This window comes from Monodelphis domestica, chromosome 5, assembly GCF_027887165.1.
Source record: "Monodelphis domestica isolate mMonDom1 chromosome 5, mMonDom1.pri, whole genome shotgun sequence".
Classification (NCBI taxonomy): Eukaryota; Metazoa; Chordata; class Mammalia; order Didelphimorphia; family Didelphidae; genus Monodelphis; species Monodelphis domestica.
In genome coordinates, this window is record NC_077231.1 from 117,914,011 (window position 1) to 117,938,530 (window position 24,520).

Here is a 24,520-nt window from a genome sequence, read left to right on the forward strand (position 1 = left end):
TCACCTAGAACACTAGCTGTGTTGTAAAGGAGGTCTTTCTTCAGCTTCCAGAAAGATCACTTATTACAGTTTATCTAAGGAAATGGTGACATATCTGAATTCCCCACCAGGTGACGCCCTACTTGAGAGTCTAGTCCAGCCTTTTCAATTACTCTCTCTGGTCCATCACTGAGGTAGCCTTTTCCCAAGAAGATGCAGCATTCATTCTGGCCACCAGAGGTCACTCGGCTTACAAATGCCCAAGATAATACCCAAGTGCTAAACCTAGGCATGAAAATAGGAATTAACACCCTCATGGGCTGTTTGAATTTAGTTTGGGGATGAATGGGAATATTATTCAAAATGGTAAAATATAAAATCTGTTTGCTCTAGCTGGCTCAGATCCATCAACCTCATCTGGGAATTCTACTCTTTCAGTTAACTTTTCAAAGAGGGAGAGACAGAGAGAGACAGAGAGAGAGAGAGAGAGAGAGAGAGAGAGAGAGAGAGAGAGAGAGAGAGAGAGAGAGAGAGAGAGAGAGAGAGAGAGAGATTGGTTTGGATTGGTTTCTCCCATGTTACCATTTCTGTTCCAAGTTCAGAAACTCTCTTCATGGCATTAGGGATTTGAGATGTCCCTGGTCCCTGGTCATTCCCAGCTGTTTGCACTTCTTTCTGGAAAGTCTGAATTGCAAAGATATTGAAAGGAAAATAGAAAGCAAAAAGAGAATACTGAAATGTATAGCTAGTGTCCCTAGGGAATGCAGTGGCTACTTGTACATAGCAATGGGCACATGTGTTACCTTGGTAAAGTCTGGATTTGGTCTCCTGGCTATCTTGTTGGCTTGTATTTATTTCCTTAAGCATAATTGACTTAACTCTAAGATGGATACTTCCAGCCTTAAATTTGAACATGTGAGTTTGAGAGGTCAGAAATTCCTGGGCCTCTTGGCTGGAGCTAACTGGCAAAAACAGGGATTTTTTACAACTATACTCTTCTTGGAAAAGATGACCACTAAGCAGAAAATGAACTCTACCTGATTTATCAGAAGACACGGACCTTCAGAAAGTGTTTCAGACAGTACAGAGCCAAAGTGCTTGGGGGCAGAAGAAAGAGGGATTAGGGAAGCATCTTCCTTATGGGAAATCTAAGAGAGAACCTCATAGATGGGAAGATAGAAAGAGACAGAGAAACAAAGACAGAACAAGGGGAGAAGGAGGAGGAGGAAGAGGAGAAGAAGGAGAAGAAAACCCTTTTTGGAGTTTTCTTGGCAAAGATACTAGAATGGTTTGCTATTTCCTTCTCCAGATCATTTTACAGATGAAGAAACCAAGGCAACATGATTAAGTGACTTGCCCAAGGTAGATGTCTGAGGTCAAATTTGAACTCAGGAAGAGAACTCCTGTACAGGCACATTATCAACTGTACCACCTACCCACCCCTTATTAAATATACATATTGAATTAAATATGGTCCATGTGTAGGGACAAAAAGTCCTCAGGAGCATCAAATGAAAACCAAGTGACAGGCTTCCCAGAAGTTGAATATGTCCGCTTGTCTCTTGCCTGTTCTTTTAGTTTGAGTAAAAACTTTTATTTGGGGCTACTCTGGAAGCTTTGCTTTAAGGTATTTGTAAACTGACTCAGGCATTAGACATTATTTACCTAACACTTCCATTTTATAGATGAAGAAACTGAGGTCCAGAAAATTTAAATGAATTATCTTGGGTCACAGCAGAAATTCCAGTTTTCTGATTCCAAATCCACTTCTCTTTCCACCATAGCCAAATATCTCATTTTTGAATAGGGTTAAGTGTTAAAGAGAGAAAAATAAAGGAGGGATAGGACAGAAGTCAGAGCAAGGCATTTGTGTATTACTGATATGGGTTGAAACGTGTACTTCTATGTATTACAATTCACTGGAGACTTCGAGACTTGAACTATTACCAGAAACGGCTAAGTAAGGCTTCCTTGAATCCCTCTTGTGTCTCCTTAAGCAGTTATCAAGATTAAATTCATGTTAAGAAGGTTCTTGGGGTCTTTGTTTTGGACAAAGTCAAAACTTGCCTCACCCTGAAACCATATTCATGATGGATGATGGATTTACTGTGCCATGCTAAACCTGGGCATGAATTTAAGGGCGAGATCAGAGATAGACAGAAGCTGAGGGAGATACTGAGAGAGGAGGCTTTACCCAGAAGGCAGATTTAGGTTCCTGGAGGGAAGCTTGTGCATGACCCTCTAGTGTAAAAATAATCAAGCAACGGATTGATTATGGCTTATAAACTGCTTTTGACACTCTGCTTGCCTAGCTGAGAGGGAACCAAGTTTCCCCCGAGATTGCTATGGCCAAGCCATGAGGAGGTCCTTGGCTAAGCCTCTTGGGACTTAGTGGAGAAGATGCCATTTGGTTGGCCTGGAAGATGAGTTCACTTTCCTTTGAATGTAGAGGACTAAACATGAATCAGTTTCTATCATTCTCAGGGAACAGATGCTCCCCTCACACGAAGAATTTGATTCTTGTAAACACCAGTCTTGGTTCTGGGTCACAGATATGCATCTGACTGGATTAATCACAAAATAAGTAGCTGCACGCCACACCAAGAATAATTTCCTAGCATTGCAAAATGTGCATTTAGAAAATGTAATATTAAAAAGTGTTCCTTGTGATGGTGTTGCACCCTGGGCAGTTGCCCATTTTCCTACACCTAGTCCCACGTCTGAGTGGGAGGGCAGGAGGGTTTATGGCAGCACTGTAAATCTGGTACACACCATGGAATTCTTTTTTTTTTTAAGCTCTGGTGTTTTTTAAAAATGACACTGACCCAAATCTGGTCCTAGACTCTTCTTAGCTGGTCACCTTGGGTAAGTCACTTACCCCTCACTGCCTAGCCCTCACTATTCTTTTGTCTTAGAACCTAGACACAGTATTGGTTCTAAAACAGAAGGTAAGAGTTTAAAAATATTTTTTTCAAATAACACTGGTTTATTATAATATTTTGCGTAGTTGTTTCCAGTCTGCAGTGGAAATGAATTCTTCTGGAATTTCCTTCAAGGCTGAGATGTTTTCTATTTCTAGCATACTCATTCATTAATTATATCCACAATGACTCCTTGATACTCTGAAGTTTTTAACTAGCTCTCGCTGCAGTTATTGATAAGCCTGGTACTTCCTTGACACCATTTATGTGCCAGGAATTATTCTTATGTAACAACAGTAATTATGCATAGCTGGACCATAACTACTTGTGAGGTCCAGTAAAACAAGTGGCAGTTCTGCAAAACCAGTAGAGAATGGCTATTTGGATTTTGATGTGCCTTCTTTCATTTAATCCTTACAAATGCCTTGAGAGGTAGATGCTATCATTCTCTCCATTTTATGGTGAAGAAACTGAGGCACAGATAGGTTAAATGCCCATGGTCACAAAGCTGAGTGACTTTTAACATTCAATAGAAACCAGGAAAATCAGGAAAAAAGAACACATCTATAGGCACCATAGGAATAAAAGTTGTTTTTTTTAGGACACAGCACACTGGAAAGAGCACCTAAGTTCTAGTCTTAACTTTGCTTCCAGCTCAGAGCGAATTGCTTCAGTTTCCTAAGCCTCAGTTTACTCATCTGCTAAATGAGGGAGCGGGCCCCTTCCAGTTCAGATTGTCCACATCTTTCTTTTAGATCAAGTCAAAGTGGTACAAAATTCCTTAGCCAGGTTGCTATGCCGTTTCTAAGGGAATATAACGAAGGTGTGACAGGGTAGGATGCTGGTGTCAGCTGAGTGATTGCCAAAAGTGTGTAGCCACTAGTTATGCCTTTGTGGAGTGACCCCTTTCCAGGGCTGTTCTTTCTCAGGAAGGGGCATCCATTTTTCCTTCCCTGAGTAATGTGGTGGAGACACAAGAAATCATAGACCTGTGCTGGAAGTGTGGCTATTTTGCAGTCAAATAGCCTGTTTTCACTGTGCAATACATGAGAAAGGGAAAAATCAAAGACCATTTTAATTGTATGTGACTTTTCCTCTATATGGGAGACAAAGAAACAATAATATATTGGACAAGGAAAGGTTTTAGAGATATTATTGTTCAAATTCCTCATTTTATACACAACTTTAGAAAAAGGGGGAAAAAAGCAAGTGACTGACCCAAGGCAATTTGGGAATTTGAGCATGCTGGGCAAGACATTGCTTCCAATTAGTTTCTTCTTGCTCTATCCCAATGACGTGGGTACTTTGTAGACTCTGTATCACTATGCATAGTCAATTCAACTCAATTCAACAAACATTTATTAAATGCCTACTATATGCATGGCACTTTGGTAGGCACTGAAAATACAAAAATAAAAATGAAACAGTCCCTGCCCCCAAGGAGCTTACATTCTACTAGGGAACTCAATATTCAAACAGATAAATTTAGTGCAAGGAGAACTGAGGTGGGAGAACTCACTAATATGGTAGGAGAGAGGGAGGGGAGGGAGAGGGAGAGAAGGAGAAAGAAAGAGAGAAAGGGAGAGAGAGAAGAGAGAGGGAAGGAGGGAGAGAGAGGGAGGGAGGGAGAGATGAGAGAGAGGGAAGAATGGAAAGAGAGAAGGGAAGGAGGGAGAGAGAGAAGAGAGGGAAGGAAGGAGAGAGGGAAGGAGGGAGGGAGAGAAGAGAGAGGATAGAGAAGGAAGGAGAGAGAGAAGAGAGAGGGAGGGAAAGAGAGAGAGGAGAGAGAGAGAGAGAGGGAGGGAGAGGGAGAGAGAGAGAGAGAGAGAGAGAGAGAGAGAGAGAGAGAGAGAGAGAGAGAGAGAGAGAGAGAGAGAGAGAGAGGGAGAGGGAGAGAGAGAGAGAGAGAGAGAGAGAGAGAGAGAGAGAGAAATTAGGTAAGCCTCAGTACAGGAGCTCAATTTTAGCTGAGTCTTGAAGGAAGCTAGGGAATCTACTGGGTGGAGGGAAGAAAAGAATACATCCCAGGCATGGGGAATAAGCCTGTGCAAAGGCACGAAGGTTGGAGATCTGGAATGTAGCATGCACTAAGGGAAGCAGTATGGAATTAGTCCATAAAGGGGGAATCAGATTGTGGATGGCTTTAAGTGACAGATATAGTAATTTCTGTCTTATCTTGGAGATTGAAGTTACAGAATCTTCTTTTGCACAGGAATGACATGATCAGACATGTCTTGGAAATATTAATTTAGCAATTATGTGGATAGTAGCTTGTAAAGGGAAAAGACTAGAAGTAGGGAGGCCAATGAAGAAGCTATGGCAGTACTCTGTGTTAGAGGTGATGGGGGTCTTGAGAAGTGGTCTTCAAGGGAATAGATGTAAGAGATGTGATATGGACAGAGTTAAAAAGACTTGTCCACTTATTAGATGTAGAGAGTTAAGGAGGAAGAGTCAAAGAAGATTTGAAGGTTGTGAACTCGTGTCACTGGAAGGTTGGTAGTACCCTCTAGAGACATAGGGAAATTTGGAGGGATGCCAGATTAAGGGGAAACGATAGTGAGTTCTGTTTTGGGCATTCTGTAGTCATGATGATGATGGAACTTCCAAGGGGAAGATGCCTAACAGTTGGCAATTCAGGTGAAAAATTAGGGCTTGAAAAATACATGTGAATCCTCTGCATATAGGAACTCATGAACACAATGTTTGCTTAGGAGAGCTCCAGGAGATTATTGTCACCAGTGGAATTTTAAAAGGGTAAACTGAGGCAACTCTCCCAGAGAGATGACCTTTATTAACAGGGCATATTAATAAAGGAGTCTTCTCATCAGTCTCTATTTAAACCTAGGTGTGTCTTCCATCTGATTGACCTGATAATACATTATCTGGATCTCCCCTGGTAAACATAAGGCAATCTTGATTGGTGCCATTTTAATGATGGGGGTAATTATTTCTCAGCTCCTCCCTATTACTTCATAGATGTTGGGGCAGGGCTCATTGTGCAGCTAGGGAGAGCGGGCAGGCTTTCAGAGAGATGTTCCTGATCATACCCTCTCTGACACTCAAGAAATGCTAGCTGCCCCAGGAGACCCAGAAGTCTGGGTCACAAAACCAAGCCATTTCCATCAGGATTTCCCCCATTTTTTTAGACCAGGTCACCCCAAATCTTGACTGGGAGAGGCAAAGACATAATAGGCATCCCTGGAGGAGGGGAGCCTCAGCTCAAGCTGGCTTAGGGTCTGAGTAAATGGATGGATTTGCGGAGAAATACTGGTTATGAAACAATACAATCTAGTATTAATTTACCTCATTAGGTAGGGAGAGAATGAGACAGAGCGGGAAACGAATAATGATTGAGTAAAGGAGCCTGAGGAATGGTCAACCGGGTAGAAGGAAAACCAAGAGAAGGTTTCCAAAGGAAGAGAGGAATATCCTGGAGGAGCAGGGAGGGGGTATCTTAACAGAGGTCAAATTAAATGATGCCTGGGAGGGGACCACTTGATTTAGCAGTAGAGACCAGATTGCAATGGAAGCAATGAATATGGGTAACTCCTTCCAGGAGTCAAAGCATGAAATGGAGAAGAAACAGGATGTTGGCTTGCATGGATGGCTAGGTCAAGCGTATGTGAGATCTTGGGGAGCAGGACACAGTTTTCTTAGCTATCCAATGAAGATGAATAAAAAACACCCACCTCCCAGCTGCTCATGTTTTTAACTCCTGACTGTTGCTAGGCAAAGAGGAGATTGAATGTTGTTCTTTGAAGTTTTGGGAATTTGTCCAGATTTTCATCCAAATGTGCACCACAGCCTGCTCCATTCAGCTTTAGGACTGAGAAAGGCAATAGTCTGAGAAGAGTCTGAAATACCAGATCACAGAAACTCAGAAGGGTTCTGGGGGGGCCAAAAAGTGAACGGGCACAGAGAGTATCTTTGTCAGCTTTGGAACTTGTTCATGGGGGCAAGTCACTGAACTCATGAGGTCATTTTTGCTGGTTGGCTCAGGAACCTGTGACTTGCAAAAGGGGCCAGCAAAAAGGTGAACATTGCCAGGCCTTGAGCCCTAGCCTCAGGTTCCACCTTATCTCTAAGGTGAGACAGTGGTAAGGAGAAGGAGCAGCAACCTTCTAGAGCTGAGAATGAGAAGCATTCCCTCGCCAACCCCGCTGGCTACTAGGAGGCAATAAGAAAAAGGCAAAGCTTTCTATGCTTGTTTTCTTTAGAAAGGTGTGCGTGTGTGCATGTGTGTATGTGCATGCACATGTGTGTGCATGCATGCGTGTGTGTGAGAAGACAAAGTAGAATCATCTTTCCACTATAAAAGTATAGAGGTGAACGCAGGGTTTGGTTTGCTGAGAGTCAATGGGGTCTTACTACCAGCTAGGACAGATCCCCTAGTCACTTACAACTGAAGTGAGGGTAAAAGGAGTAAACTGAGGCCACAGTTTAAAGGCAGGGGATCTCTGATAAGCGTTCAAGAATTTACTATGAGCCCTTTATTTTTAACTGAAAGCAATGTGATTGGGTAGGGAGAGAAGAGAGATAGATAACTGGAGAGCTAGGTCTGAAGTACGTAGAGGAACAATGTGACCAAAGAATGATGAGATGGAAATGGGTTTGACTGGGAGGGTGCTTTCTGATCTGGGGCCTTGGGGCTTGGGAAGAAAGATGGGTTCTTTAGTTTCATGTAATTGTTGGGATGGTGAGGACTGATGGAGATGAAGGAAGCACATAGTCTTTTTATGAACTATCAAAAAAAGGGGAAAAGTCATCTGCCACTCCTACCCTTGGCATTTTCTGGGCATGGCATATGCACCCACTAAATTGCATCAATAATATTTAGATCAAAGAAAGGAAATAAACATTCTAAATATAACCCATATTAGAAACAAATGGGGAAAAAAAGAAAGAAAAAAAGAAAAAGAAACAAATGGGAAGAAATTATTAAGTTGGCTGCTGAAGCTGTCGGGGCTTCATCAATCACCTTAGGAAATAATCAGAGAGAAAGTAAGAAGTAGATCAAGAACCTAGAGGCAAAACTGATCACTGACTTGAGGGCACATGCTGTTTTCCAAAATCATCTATGATTCCCATGGAGGAATGTTAGTTTTATAAGGCAAGTAAACAACATTAGCCTGGGGTTATTTCATAGGTTCGAGAAAATGAAACCAAGTGACGGAAGCCCCAGAGTAGCAAAACACTTTTACAGACAAGAAAAGTAGCACTTATAAAAAGGATCTTTGTGTGTCCTCTATGGCCTTGGCTAGGTTTGCAGGGTTTTGTTTTTAAACCATTAATGGATGATTTCCAATACAATCTACTTCATAGCTATAAAATATGGTCAACATAAATTCTAATGTAAATGAAAACTAGGAAATAACTAAAATTATTTTAAAATACTCTATTACAATCAAATCAATGCATCTTAACAAAATAAAACATTTCCCCCTAAAAGTTATATGCAAAAAAGTAAATATCCACCTATTCCTGAAGTTTTAAAGCTATTTGGTGCGTACTAGTTATCAAAAGAATGGCAAGAAATTAAACAAAAGTATTTGGCGAATTGGAATGAATGGGCCAAGCAAGCTTTTTTCCTTTGGCTTCCCTGTCAAATGAATCATATATTGAGTCTTTGGTTACAGTTTTGGCTGTGACAGGTATATCTGAAATGCCAACATAATTTTTTTTGGCCACCCTTGAACTGGTTGTGATAGTATAGGCATTGCTTCGGTAGCATTTCATTGAAGACATACAAAAAGTTTCCTTCATCCCTCTCCTGAAGTTGACATTATAAATGGAATATAAAGTAGGTTTAGAGGCTGAAGAGCTGAATGATATCCAAGTGATCACTGTGAAAACCAAGGAGCTTTTCCTATAGTCTCTTTCATGTGGGTGCCAGAGTTGAACCACATGAAAAGGAAGCCAGGAGAGCAAAAATATTAGATTTAACATCAGGAACATTTTGATGGTCTTCACTTTTGTCCTTGGAACAATGTTCATTGTCCTCTTCACTGTTCGACTATCAATGCCTATCCTCCAAATATATTTGATGACCTTCTGGTAGAATATAATAATGAAGAAGGATGGAATCCCAAAACCTATCAGAAAGTGAATAATACCATACATAGTCCCATCCCAAGAATAAGGGAGGAAAAAATTACAATGCTGATCCCAGCTGGAACCATAGAAAAAGAATACAGGTGACATGAAGGCTGCATCAAAGATCCAAGATGCCACAATCATTTTCTTGGCTTTTTCTCTGGACACCTTGAAGCTCAGAGGGTAAACTATTGTATAGAACCTGTCTATACAGATGGAAAGTAGTACATAGATCTGTACCCCTGGTGTGAGGTGTTGACAGTATCTTACCAGTTTACACATGACATTACCCAGTGTCCACCTACCAGATGTGAACTGGAGCAAGACAAAAGGAGCACTGGCCACACTGATGAGGAGGTCAGCACATGCTAAGGAAACCACAAAGTAGTTGGTGGTGGACTGAGTCCTCCTGCTCCGATGGATGACCAAGCAAACCAGGACATTTCCAAAGACTGAAAACAACCACAGAATCCCAAAAACCACGCTGACTGTGGCAATTTCTCCTGGCGTTGATTCATATGCCAAGTTGGTGTGGTTTCTTTCCAGTTGGTATTCCTTGTATAATTCTGTCATATCACGACCCATCAGACGCAGAGATGTCTTAAGGTGGCTGTTGTTCTGAAGTGGCACCAATACTGTTGGGATGACCAGAAGAGGTTTGCTCTCATCTGTTGTGTGATCAAAACCCATGTTCATCCTTTCTCCCTCAACTCTGAATAAAAGAAGAAAGAAGCTCATTGTTAAAATAGAAACATATTTATGATAGCAATCTACAGTAATAAAATAATTTGGTTGGCCATCCTTGGGTTGGTCTAACTCTAAGCTGAAAATGACAAATATACAGGTGAAAATTCTTCTAATTGATTACCATCACTAAGAATCTACTTGGGTCTCCAATTCTCAATAGAGTCAAAATCTTTCTTAGTTGTCCCCAAAATATGTTTTCTCACATGTGGTCCTTGGGCTCCATTTTCCTTGCCTGAAGCAGAGAGACAGCAAAAGTGGTTTCCAAGAATGGCCTTATTCTTTCAAATTTCATCCTCTTTCCTTTACTTTGGGATTTTGGGGTCACAGAGAGCTCAATAGCCCCCCAAGAAACCCCCTACAAAAACTGTCTATATCGTGATGGTATTTTTATTCTGAATAAGTACTATTTGAATAAGTACATTCCTGATTTTTCTAACATGGAAGCATTGTGGTGGTAAAAGAGAAAACTTGGACAGATAGAATTATGTAATTGGAGCTTTGGAAAAATACAGAAGCAATGAGAGCATCTGGCAACCAAAATGCATGATATCCTAAATTGTTAAGCTATCCTAGACATGAGAATCTCATAGTCTGGCTTGTATATTGTGTATATGAAAGAGAATAATATGAGATAAAGTTGGAAAGTTAGAATGTAAGTAAAATGTAAGCTGCTTAAGAGAAAGACTAATGTGTTGGCTTTTGTTTCTCCAGCACCTACCAGTGCCTTGCATCAAGTAGCCATTCAATAGATATTTCTCAAATTGAATTGGAGGGTAGATTGGGGCCAAATTATAAGGGGCTTCAATGTCAAGATGGGGTCTTGATACATTTTTAGTGGACCTAAAAGTTCACTTAAGTCCATGGACTAATATAGACTAATATAATACTTACTCACAAATGGTATTATTTTGAAGAAAAAATATAATGCATAAAACATAAAATCCAGAATGTTTTTTGGTTTTATTGCTCACAGAGAAGTAATGACTAGATTATTTATAAAACTCTAGAATCCTGGAGGTAAAAGGGACTGAAGAAATCATCTAATCCAAATGAATAACTGAACAAATTAACGCCTGATAGTATCTTGCCAGATGATCATTTATCCTCTGCTTGAAGACTTCCAGCAATGATGAAACTACCAAGGTGCCCTATTTCACTTCCTAACAACCTTCTTCAGAAGATTTTCATCAAGACAAAATCTCTCTTCTTCAGTCAATTCCTGCTATCCTGATTTTTCTGGGTTCAAGAAAAGCCAGTGTGATTCCTAATCCAAATGACAGCCCTTTGGATATTTGAAAAATTATTATACTATCGTCTCTCTAAATATTTTCTTCTCTTGGTTATACATTCTTTAATTATGGATCAAAATTTCTGCAACATCCTTAGAGGCAGCCTGGAAGATGAATAGAGTTGAACCTGGACTCAAATCATGCACCCACACTGTTTCTTAGTTGTATGATCATGGGCATAGCATTTAACGGCTCTGAACCTCAGTTTCTTCATCTGTAAAATGGGGATAATAAGGGGCTTCCTGCCAAGGTGACTGCCTAAATAGAGGCAGGCCACTGGGTTCCCACATAACTACACTAGAAAAAACCTGACATCCACACTTAACTAAATAATGATCAAGAAATCCAATGAGTAACTATAGCAAATAATTTCTTTCACCCCTGGGCAACACAAAAACTCAGCCAGAAGCCCATAGATATTAGGAAAAGTGGTCATTAGTAAAGCCAGTACTCATACAGGCAAAGAAGTATGTAGCTTCTCAAAGTGACTAGAAATGGCCAAAATCACATGTAACTTGCAGGACTTGAGGTTTGGAGGAAGCATTATAAGGGAGCTTCCTTACAAAGTCCCATGATTATTGTAAACCCATCCCAGTTGGAATTCTTGGGATTTCTGGGGAGCAGCATGAACTTAGATATATTTATATGAAAAAAAAAGAATATTTATTTATTTGAGCAACTGGAAAGGGCTTACATTAATGTAAGACTAAAAAGAGAAAAGAAGCAAGGGTCCCTTCAGAGTCTAAGGAATTCAAGTTACTAAAGGAATCAAATAGGAAAAACAGATATCCAGGAGATGGATTGGTTCTGTTCTGAGTTTTAAGAGAGGAGGGAGATAGGAGATTAAAAGGTACCTACATTCCACAGTTGATAAATGGTTGAGGAGTATAAATAAACAGTTTAAAGAGGCAGAAGTCCAAGCTATCAACAGCCATATGCAAAATTACCCCAAATCACACAGAAAGATCTGCATGAAGTTATGATGAGTAAAAAAGAGCAGAACCAAGAGAATATTATATACAGCAACAGAAATATTGTTTGAAGAATGACTTATGTATGACCACCTTCAGAGGTAAATAGAAATAAGTAAGACATAGTTTTACCTATACATATATCTTTTTGTCAAATGATGCCTTTTCTACAAGGGAAGGGGAGGATGGAGGGAACTAAATGGATCTTTTAATGTAACAAAAAAAAAAGAAATTCAAATTACATGAACTCTGAGATTATCATCTCATATCCATCAGATTGGCTGAATTGGCAAAAAAAAAAAAGGAAAATGTCAAATGCTAAAGGGGATGTAGGAAAATAGGTACATTAAATGCATTTTTGATAGAACTGTATGGTGCAACCATTCCAGAAAGCAATTTGGAACTATGTCACCAAACCTATTAATTATGTATACCCTTTGACCTAGCATGTCACTACTAGGTTTATACTTCAAAGTGACCAAAGAAAGAGAAAAAGAACCTGAATGTAAAGCAAAACATATGACAGCTTTTTTTCGTAGTGTCAAAGAATTGGAAACCAAGGGGGTGCCTTAGAAAGTAGAGTCTGAACAAGTAGTTATGATATATGAAGGTTGCAAAATATTATTGTGCCATAAGAAATGATGAAGAGGATAGTTTCAAAACAGCATAGGAAGCCTTGTATGAACTGAAGCAAAGTGAAGTGAGCAGAACCAGGAGAACAACTTATATGATAGTAATAACATTAAAGACTTAGGAATTTGGGTCAGCACAATGACCAACCCCCCCAATTCCAGAAGACTCAAGATGAAATATGCTACCCACCCTCCAGAAAGAGAAGTGATAGACTCAGAATGCAGATTTTAGCTTGTTTTTCATTTTTTATATGGGCCATGCAAGAATTTGTTTTGCTCGACTATACATATTTATAATTGGTTTTGTCTTTCTTGTTTTCTCAATGGGGAAGGGGTAGAGGGAGGAAGAAGAGAGAGAATTAGAACCCAAATATAAAATAAAATTGAATTTGCTAGTGTAGAAGGGAAGGAGTTGGAACTTGCTCTTTCTCATAATTGTTCATGAGGAGAAGAGTATAGACACAAAGAAGGAGTGGGGTGGGAAAGAGGCCATCTGATGAACCTCACTTCTGTCTGAAATGGACAAAAAAGGTTGAACAAATACACACAAATAATTTAGTGTAGAAATACAGCAAACTCAATGGGGAAACAAACCAGGATAGAGGTGGCATTGGCCATTTAGAGAGGGGATAATACAGAGTTAGGAAGGGTCACAAGTAAACATACTTCCTGCTCTTAAAGGGGTATTAAAAAAAGAAAAGGAAAAGAAATACAATTTTAGGGGGTGCCCATCAACTGGGGAGTAGCTGAACAAATGGTGGCATGGGAATGCAAATGAATATTATTGCATCATAAATAATGCTGAAAGAGATGATTTTAGAACCAGGAAAACTATTTATACAAGAACAATAATGCTGTACCAAAAAAAAATAATAACAATCTTTTTTTAAAAACCCTTACTTTTCATCTTAGAATCAAAACTATGTACTGGTTCCAAGGCAGAAGAGTGGTACAGGTTAGGCAGTGGGGGGTTAAGAGATTTGAACCCAGGTCCTCCCAACTCCAGGTCTAGCACTAGATCTGCTGTAAGATCTAGTTGTTCTTCCTTGATCAGTGTTCTTCCTTGAATGTAGGATCCAGAACAGAACATATGACTCCAGTTATATTGTAGGAGAATAGATTTAGAGTGAAAAGTGACTTTAGAGATCATCTCATCCAACTCCCTCATTTTACTAATGAGTCTCAGAGAGTTAAGTGGTAAGCAAAAATGTCACTTAGCCAGTAAGAGACAGAGTCAGATTTTAATTCTAGGTCCTCTGACTCCAAACCCAATGTCATTTCAAAGGCATTCTCTTGTGCCTAGTATCTTACTTGGACCCTATTAGAGAACTGTAATCTTTATTTGGCATATTATGCTTCTACTAGTAAAGATTCAAGTCATAGCTTTTTTTGGCCATCATCTCACCCAATTGATTCATATTTGACCTTTCAGTTTCCTGAAAATTCCAGATGTTTTGCCCTTACACCAATTATTGTCTTAACATGCCTCCTCAAATGTGAACTTGTATAGTTGTTTTTTAAAATCCATTTTTGAGATTATATCTATCTATATATCTACATATATATCTACATATATATCTACATATATATATATATATATTCAACTTTACTTTTTTAGATTTTACCCACCACCAAGAGAATTTTGGATTCCTTTCCCCATTCAGTTTCAGTTTACCAGAAATTTCATCAATAACATCCATGCCATTCCATGAAATTATCCAGCACTGAATGGAAGGGCCAATAACAGGGTTCCATGGAATTTCACTAGAGTCTTTTAAAGAGGTTGACATGAGTCCATTAATTACCATTCTTTGAGTCCAGTTACTGAACCAATTCCAAATCCACCAGACTATACTCTCATTTAGCCTACACGTCGTCATCTTGTCCTCAAAGACATCATGAAAAGCTTCATCAAATGCCATGCTGACATCCAGGTATATACTATCTATGGAATTTTCTTGATCTTCCCATCTAATAATCCTGTTTAAAAAAGAAAGAAACAAGGTTAGTCTAGTATGACTTACTGACTTTTAACACTTCCTTTGCTATATGTTTGCAACCTGACCATATAAAAATAGATATCAGAGGGGGCAGCTGGGTGGCTCAGTGGATTGAGAGCCAGGCCTAAAGAAGGGAGGTCCTGGGTTCAAATCTGGCCTTAGACCCTTCCTCGTCTGACCCTAAGCAAATAAATGAACCCCCATTGCCTAGCCCTTACCACTTTTCTGCCTTAGAACTAATACATAATATTGATTTTAAGATGGAAGATAAAGGTTTAAGAATATTTTATTAATAATATATTCTTGTGGCTAAAGTTCTCATAAACAGGAGAGTTTATAAGCAGAGATTTATAATATAAATGTAAATTGATCCTGATACCTATAAAAGATGAGCCCTTGATACAAGGAAAAGGTCTTTTTCTTTTTTTTTTGTCATTGGACCAGTGAGCATCTTCCCCTAAAACCTGCTATTAGGGAATCTATTTCCTTGGTAAAATGCTACATAAAGGGAAATCTGCCTCACTACTCTTTGTATTCTTCTTTACAATATGATATCATTCCTGTAGGATATCCCTTACTATTCTTTTTTTGGGTTTCTGGTTTTGTTCCTAAGTTGCAGCCTGTTGATCCAAAGATCACAGGACTCTTTATTGTCCCAGGTATGCTACTAATGTTTAAATCTTAGGAGGCAGTGCTATTTTATGTTTTACTGATGACATGGCAACACCAATAGAATGTTAATATGGAAAAGATAGACCTTTGCTTTCATGGACAGTCCTAGGTCAGTAAAAAGTACTCAAAAGGAATCTACCTTCCCCTCTTCTATTTAACTCCTGGGTTCAGCATATTGACCATTTATACTATTTGTCCCAGAAAGACTTACTGTTGGATAAGCTAAACATGGTTTCTATCCATCTCAAAACTGGACAACAGACATTTTTCATCCACTTGGTCATTGTTAGGTGGATGGATGGGTTGAATTCCATTGAGTAATTATAGATCTCTTTCAGGAGGCTCTTCAATGTTCTGGGGTTTGATGTAATACATTGCTGATAATTCTGAGATATTATTCATTCATTTTGGGTTAAAGTATTAAAGTTACATATTATATATCAGTTCTCTCTTGAAGAGAAAGCATATTAAGTTATTATTCTATCAGATGAGATAAGTGGGTCATCCCAAGTAGGGAAATAGAACATAGAATGGGCACCACTTTGATGGAAGGTTTGGGACTGTAATCAAGAAGGATTTTTGTGACATACAGTGGAGGTTGGGGAGAAGAAGTATCTAGACAGTTGAGGTCTGCATGAAAAATCTGGGAAGAAGGGAAATGGAGGTGGGGGAGAAGAAAGGACATGCTGTAGAAGCAAAAAAAAGGAGCCCTGCAGAATTGGAAATTTTGTCAAGAACAATCTCTGGCTCTACCTTATCTATCGGCTGTTCTTATTTTTAACCTGTCTGCCTCAGTTGCTCTAGCTGTAAAATGGGTTTAATAAAAGTACCTTCTTCCGGGGTGTAGTGAGGATCAAATGAGACAGTATTTGTAATGCACTTTGCAACCCTTAAAGTGATATATCAAAACTAGATGTTATTATTCTTGATTTAATTTTTTTTAAACATGATTAGACACAGTGTTGGTTTTCAAATGGATCAAATGAGCAGTAGCAATAGGGTTTTCTTTGGAATGGAAAACATACTCGATATTGTGCTCATTTTAAATAGTACTTTTTAAAAGTCCACTAGTAAATAATGAACAGAACGATGGGCACATGTTCATCATTTTACAGTTCCTGCAAGGTCACTAAGAGCTAGGTTTGTATTCAGAGGAGAGAAAAAGAATAGCTAGGTTTTCACTGACTCCTCAATTCAGGAATCTTGGGGACATATGTTATTCCACCCTAACCTTCTTTGTAATGATCATTTATCTCTCACTCACCCACAGATAATCTGTTTTGGCATGCTAGCGGAGGTATATGTGACATATTGAAGGTCTGAAAAAAACATGATTACACCCGCCTTCTATGTACCACCACGTACCCTCACATGTTGATCTAGAGGTGCAACACGGGAATAAAGAATAAAGGCTGATTGGAGCTTCTAGGTAGAAAGCAAGGTACAACTGAATGATTTACTGCCTCTGGAATCAGAGAACTTGCACTCAAATCCTGCTTCTGATGCCTCCTTCTTTGGAGCTGACCTTCCTCATCTTTAAAATGAGGGGATGAAATCTAAGATCCTAGAAGAGGTAGCTTTTAGCCTTTAAACCCCAAAGGGAAGGAATCTACAATTTGAATTTTAGGGAAGAATTCATTAAAAGAATCCTATAAAATAGGAAAATTCCAAATTATGATTTTAAAACTGGATTAAAAATGTGCAGAATAGTGCAGAATGAGCATAAGAGTTAGAGAAGTTGAGTTTGAACCCTAGCCTGATTAATTTTTTTGGAATATATGTTTATATAAAGTACATTCAACATACATGGTTAATGCCCCCCCAAAGCTGTCCTGCTTGACTCTTTCCCGCTAACCTACTTCTGTTTACTTATCAACATTTTAAAATGTTTCATTGATGTTTTCTCCTTCCTCCCCTCTTCCCTCTTCACCTCCCTTTTTTCTTCCCTTTCCTCCCTCACTCCTTCTTTCCTTCTCTCCTTTTCTTTCTCTGTATATTTGCCTTTGCTATACTTGAATTAACTATTCCTTTGTAAAAGCTAATCTGACTGTTGGTGTTTAAATGGAACTGGGGGTGCAGAGGAACCTTACAAATGGGGGTGGGACACTATGACACTCTGAGGGAGGGGCTAGAGCCAATGGGAGCAAGACTAATCATTCCCAAATCCCAGTGGAGCACTGAAGAACTATGAGGAGGAGTGAAATGTCATTTATCTGGGCTTTAGATAGTGGGAGTCAGTAGTCACTGTTATATATAAACCACATATGGATAAAACCCAGTTATCTACTTAATGCATGCTATATGTCCATCACTATGCTAAGCACCATGAAAGACTGAAGGATGTATGACTTGATTTCTGACTTCAGGGAGTTTAAATCTAGTTAGGGAGACAAGATCATCCCAAAGAATAATATAAGACAATATAGGGTAAAAATGCTAAATTGTGTGAAATAGGGGCATATGCACATTTCTTATGTGGCAGATTCAATATTTTGTCTTTATTTGCTACAATACTTTACAGATTATTGGTGGCTGTCCACAGCTCCCAGCCAAACCCTTGGATTCTTGCATTTTTAGTTTTATCCTCTTGAGGGCCTTGCTTTAATCTTCCATGTCTTAGGCCCTCTGTTTCCCCTCTCAACTTTGTGTACAGCTTGGCAGTTACCCAGCTGCAGGTCAAAATCTGCTGAAGCTTGTAGCTTTATGCAGGAGTGGGAGAGTATGGAGTGATGGAAGGACTTTGGAAAAGTTACTTAAGAGGAAAGAGAATGAACGTGGGAAAGTGAGGCGTGAGAACAGGAGACAATAACAGGCAAATGTAAAAATATCCCAACTTTTCTGTAGTTCCTGTATTCATTTCCTTTTCAAAGCCAAGAACTTCCTTTATTTCAGAGTTGTTATATTTAGTACAAAGCATCTTTCTTTCTTTCTTTCTTTCTTTCTTTCTTTCTTTCTTTCTTTCTTTCTTTCTTTCTTTCTTTCTTTCTTTCTTTCTTTCTTTCTTTCTTTCTTTCTTTCTTTCTTTCTTTCTTTCTTTCTTTCTTTCTTTCTTTCTTTCTTTCTTTCTCTCTTTCTCTCTTTCTCTCTTTCTCTTCTTTCTTTCTTTCTTTCTTTCTTTCTTTCTTTCTTTCTTTCTTTCTTTCTTTCTTTCTTTCTTTCTTTCTTTCTTTCTTTCTTCCTTTTCCCCAATTAAGGAATTTTCCTCATTTTCCAAATTTTCACACCACAAAGAATATGGCTATAAATACTTTTGTAGTGGTATTTCATTTTTTAAAGCCCTTTGGGTATAATTTCAAATTGCCTTCCAGAAAGGCTGGATCAATTCACAACTCCACCAGCAATGCATTAGTGTCCCAATTTTGCCACATCTCCTCTAACATTTATTTTCCTTTGCTGTCATGTTAGCCAATCTGCTAGGTGTGAGGTGGAACCTCAGAGTTGTTTTGATTTGCATTTCTCTAATGAGAAGAGATTTAGAACACTTTTTCATGTGCTTACGGATAGTTTTGATTTCTTTAAATGAAAACTGCCTATTCATATCCCTTGACCATGTATCAATTGGAGAATAGCGTGAATTCTTACACATTTGATTTAGTTGATGCTTGGAACTTTTAAAATGAATTAAGATACTATTATCTGGGATGTGTAGCACTGTCACTAGAAAACATATTAACATAGATTAGAGTATTTAGTAGATTTATCCCCACATTGTCATCTCAATTAAATGAAATTACAAAAAGAATATATTTTGTTGGAAGATGGAGAAGGAAGAAGTTGTACCTATGTTTGCCTAGGGCTGAATGAACTCAGTTGTGGCTCTGTTTTAAGTATTTAGTATATTATCATTATCATCAACATCATTACCATCATCAACAATACCAGAAGTAGTAGTAGTAGTAGTAGTAGTAGTAATTCACATTTTTAAAGTAATTATAAAGTGCTTTCCTTATAACAACCCTGTGAGTTAGGTTGTGCAGATGTGGTTTTCCCCCATTTTCTAGATAAGGAAACAGAGAGTTTAAGTAACTCACTCATTGTCACATGGTTAGTGAAGGTTAGTCAGGATTTAAACCTACATCTTCTGACTCCAAATTGTTCTTTCCATTATGCCCCACTGGAGTACGATCCTCAAAAGAAGAATAGAGGTTTGAAGGCAAAGTCTCTTTTAAAAATAATTTGCCTCAGGTCTGCCCTACTCCTTTCTATAAACACACACTGGTTTTGCCAGCATGTAAGTAATTCTCCTTTCCAAAAGATAGATGAGAGGGGAAAAGCCAAGCTCTATAGTTCCATACCTACTAACTTACTTCCACACACCCCTGAGAACTGAAATACCTATTACGTCTCACTTTGACTACATGATCCCATTGAACTTTCTAACCCTCCATTCTTGCTTGCAGTTGTTCAGTTGTGTCTGACTCTTCATGACCCCATGACAGGTTTTCATGGCAAAAAATACTGGAGTGGTTTACCATTTCCTTCCCCAGTTTATTTTACAGATGAGGAACTGAGGCAGCCCGGGTTAAGTGATTTGCCCAGAGGCATCCAGCTAATGTCTGAAGCCAGATTTGAATTCATGGATGAAGAAACTTCCTGATTCCAAGCCCATCGCCACATAGCTGCCCTCCATTCTTGGTCAGGTAATTTCTAAATGTAATTAGAATGATAATAATTAGACATTTCTAATTAAGAAAGGAAGAGGAGGCATTACAGTGCACAGATTTCATGGAGTTCTTTGAAAAGAAGATGGATGGTATTTGGCAAGTATTCTAGTCACTGTTTGTTGTTCACAAGCACTTATGTATCTTGTTCCACATGACAAGTATGTCAGCAAGCTTCAACAAATTGACAAAATATGATCCCTATAAACAGCCCACTAGATTTTCCATAAACTCCTAGCTAGATGTAACAAGTTTCAATTTCCTTCTTTCTCTCTAAGATCCCTTTCAATACCATCGAATATTCTGAGCATGACGTCATGAGGACCTTCATCAGGGTGGTGGCAATGTCAGGGGAGAGAAGGGGGGTTTATGTGAGATATGTTATGAAGGCAAAACTATAAATAAAGGATGAATGAGAATTCGCATTAAATATGCATCCATTTTGCATGGATTCATCAGGTATCCTATGGGCTGGCTGGGCAAAACATCAAGGCACTCTGATGGAAAGCCAGGAAGCTGAATGGGCAAGGTGAGTCAAACTACCACCAGCAAGTCTAATGATACTCCCTGTGTTCGGACTCTGCTGGACGCTGTCCAAGATCTTTTGCCCGATAGTCCTGGGCCAGCAGTATCCCTATCCCTTAATGCTTCTGCTTCTAATCTGGCTCCTGCCACCAACCATCATTCAAAGGAGGACTGGAGAGACTCAACTAGGCAACTCTCTCTTTCGATACTGCTCTCACCTGCTCATCAGCTACAGCTACTGAAGACCCCCCAAATTAAGTTCTTGCCACTAAAGTCTGTAGCAGTGACAATTAGATATCTGCAATGGATATGGTTTTGTTGATGGAAATGGCATTAAAGAAGGATGCACTAGCTGGTCACGGTGATATGTGCTTATTATCCCTGCTCTCAAGAGGGAGTTCTGAGCTGCAGTGGACTAAGCTGATTAAGTGTTTGCTCTAAATCCAGCAATAACATGGTGAATCCGTGGGACCAGAGGGCCACTAGATGGCTCAAGAAGGTGCAAACTAACCCAGGAGAGCAAGTCAAAGCTCCCATGGTCATCACAGAGGGGTAGGGCCCATGAGTCATCCTTGTATGCTGTAGTCCAGTAAATTAGGGGGACTTAGTATTTTTTTTTAAAACTGCCTTGAAACAGTGCTTTGCCCATAATAGATGCTTATTCATTCATAAATTATATATAATTGTGAATAAATGCAAATATGGTCACATAAATATTTTAGATGGCCTTTTCCTATCTGTAGTAGGTGCTTAATATTTGTTCTGTTATATTCAGAAAAAGCAAGTCAGCATTCATTAAACACCTACTACATGCCAGGCACTGGGGATACAGAGAAAGGGAGTACAGAGTCCTGTAGTCAAGAAGCTCACAGTCTAATGAGGGAGATAATCCAAAATTAACTATGTATAAATATATACCGAATAAATGAAGATAATCAACAGAATTAGATTACTAGCATTAATAGACAAGCTGCTAAATTGACTAGATAAACTTATTCAAATGAAAAAAAAAGAGAGAGACAAGCTGGTAGGAGTGTGTGTGTGGGGCAACTAGAAGTTTCCATAGATTGAAAGCCAGACCTGGAGATGGGAGGTCCTGGGTTCAAATCTGAACTCAGATATTTCCTATGTGATGCTGGGCAAGTCACTTAACCCCAAATATTTAGCCCTTACCATGCCTTGGAACTGGTACTGATTCTAAGTCAGAAGACAGACAGAGACAGAGAGAGAGAAGGGGAAGGAAAGAGGGAGAGAGAGACAGAAAAAGAGAGAGAAAGAGAGAGAGAGAGAGAGAGGAGAGAGAGAGAGAGAGAGAGAGGGACAGAGAGAGAAAGAGGGACAGAGAGGGAGAGAAATAAAAGGAGAGGGAAAGAGAGGGGAAGAAAGAGGGGGAGGGAAAGAGTGAGAGAGTGAAAGAGAAAGAGAGAAGGAGAGAGTGAGAGAGAGGGGGAGAGAGAGAGGGAGGGAAAGAGAGAGAGGAGAGAAAGAGGGAGAGAGAGGGATATAGAAGAAAGGGAGGAGGGAAAGAGAGGGGGAGAGAGGAAAAGAGAGGGAGAGAGCGGGAGAGAGAAAGGAAGAGAGAGGGGGGAGAAAGGGAGAGAGAAAGAGAAAGAGAGGAGAGAGAGGAGAGAGGGGGAAAGAGAGGGGGAGAGAGGAAGAGAGAGAAAGAGAGAGAAAGAAAGGAGAGAGTAAGAGGGGGAAATGAGGAGGAGGGAAGGAGAGAGAGAGAGAGAGAGAGAGAGAGAGAGAGAGAGAGAGAGAGAGAGAGAGAGAGAGAGAGAGAGAGAGAGAGAGAGAGAGAAGGAAAAACTCCTTGTAGAAGGTGTTATTTTAGCAAAGGTTTGAAGGAAACCAGAGAAGCCAGTAGGTGAGGATGAGGAGGAATAGAATTACAGACATAAAGGACAGTAAGTGAAAATGTCTGATGATGGCAGATGAATTGTCTTGTTTGAGGAAAAGCAAGGAAGTCAGTGTCACTCTACAGAGTATGTGGGGGGTCAAGTAAAGTGTAAGGAGACTGGAAAGATAGGAAGGAGCCAGGGTGTCAGGTTATGAAGAGCTTTCAACAGCACCCAGAGGATTTTATATTTGATCTTGGAGTTGAAAGGAAGTGACTGGAACAGATCTATTAGTAGGGCGTCATGGCCAGAACTGTGCTTTAAAAAGATGAATTTGATGGTTCAGAGGGGGATAGATTAGAGTCAGGGGAACCTTGTGTCAGGGAGACCAAGCAGACAATTGCAACAATCCAGGAGTGAGATGACAAAGGCCAGCACCAGGGTGGTGGCAGTGGCAATGTCAGAGGAGAGAAGAGGGTATTTAATTAAGATGTTAAGAAAGCAAAACTTCATAGGTCTTGGCTATGATGAGGTGGGGGTGGGGGACTGGCTAAGAGAGAATGAGGAGTTGAGGACAACACCTAAGTTATAAGCCTGAGTGACTCTCGGGGATGATGGTACCCTTCCAGGGAAGTTAGGGGAAAGTTAACTGTGGTTGGGGGGGGGGAGGGAGATGAGGAAGGGGATGCATGAGATAAAAAATGATGATTCACTCAAATAAACAAACCTGAAGTCAGAAGGTAGGAGTTAAAAAAAAAAAGGCAATTTATTCCCTTCATGAAAGGGGGCACTTCAGTGATGGGCTAAAAAGCGCCAACTGACTAGGCAGCAAGCAGGCATTATATACACCACCCCCTAACCTTGATTTACAACCTAAAACACTTCTCCATTACACTGGGTTGTAGCTTCTTCCAACCTAGTTCAGGTGAGGTAAAGGGAGCAATGGAGCTGTTCATTGCTCTTTCTGTCTTCCATCAGTCTCCCTCCTAAGTTTCTCCTGAGTTCTCAATCAACAAAAGGTAACAAACTAGTCTTTGTGAGCCAAATGCTCTTCCTGAGAACAGCACACTGAATTCTACCTCACTCAGGGAGGTGAAGACATATGAATTTCGTTTTGGACATGTTGATATGGGATATCCAGTTCAAGATGTCCAATCAGTACTTGGAGATGTGAGTTTGGAGTTTAAGAAATATTTTCCAAGCAAAATGCTATTATTGCTAGCCCCCCTTCAGGTTATCATTTCTTAATTTTTCTTTTTACTTTTTTTGCTTATACATTAAAATAGTATCAAATTTCCTACTCTATGAATATATTAAGAATGGCAAAACTTTTTGTTGCTGGAAGGAACTAGGGCAAAGGGCACTAGCTCTTTTTGGTATTCTCTTCCTAGCTCAGCTCATGGTGCCCAAGAGACATCAAGGAGAGTTAAGAGGCATCTTTTCATCTCATGTCATTAACAGTTTTGAGCTCATACAGCTCCTTTGCCATTTTGTTCATTGGAATCCTTGAGAATGATTTGGGAAGTCTAAAAATGTAACAGAAAATAAAAAGAATTTCCTGACAATACAATAATAAAATAACATGCTTTTTTGAAGTAAGCAAAACCAAATGGTAATAGTAAGGCAGTAATATGTTGAATTATAGAATTGGAGCTAAAAGGGGCCCAAGACTTCTCTTAGTTGAAAGCCCTCATTTTACAGATGGGGAACCCTAAATAGTGATTCACCCAATAGCACAAAGATAGTAGGTAGTAGAACCAGGATTCAAAGATGGATCCACTGAAAATATAGAGATTTTGTCCATTGCATTACATTAATTTGGAAAAGCAACTAGATAGCATAGTGGTTAGAGGCTTGAACTTGGAGTCAAGAAGACCTGAGTTTAAACCTGATACCAGCTATATCACTCCTCCAAGATACTTAATCTTTCAGCCTCAGTTCCTTCCTTTAAAAATGGGGGATAATAATAACATCTCCCTTCCAGAGTCACTGTGAGGATCAAGTGAGATAACATATGGAAAGCTTTTTACAAAACTATGTAAATATTAGCTTGTAGTAGTAGCAATGGAGAAGAAGGAATGGGAAGTTCAAAAGACAAGCTTTTTCTAAAGACTTTTGTAGGAACAGAGCTGGGTAGAGTTGACTCAAGTCTGAAAATCAAGAGATAAATACTTTGAAGCTGTGAGATTTTC

The 24,520-nt window shown here is 39.4% G+C and overlaps 1 protein-coding gene across 5 annotated transcripts in view; it reads right to left on the bottom strand.

Moving 5' to 3' along the window:
* Nucleotides 1-3,959: 3,959 nt before the first annotated feature.
* GPR19 (G protein-coupled receptor 19) overlaps nt 3,960-24,520 on the bottom strand; it is a 65,105-nt gene continuing 44,544 nt past the window's right edge. For 4 of the 5 annotated variants that reach the window (XM_056799164.1, XM_056799160.1, XM_056799162.1 and 1 more), the window contains 2 exons: nt 14,438-14,612; nt 3,960-9,705 (listed from right to left, as the gene is read on the bottom strand). In XM_056799164.1, the coding sequence (XP_056655142.1) occupies nt 8,436-9,689 (1,254 nt within the window). In that variant the 5' untranslated portion in view covers nt 9,690-9,705; nt 14,438-14,612 and the 3' untranslated portion in view covers nt 3,960-8,435. The remainder of the gene's footprint in view (nt 9,706-14,437; nt 14,613-24,520) is intronic. The other variant, XM_056799163.1, reaches the window with a different exon arrangement.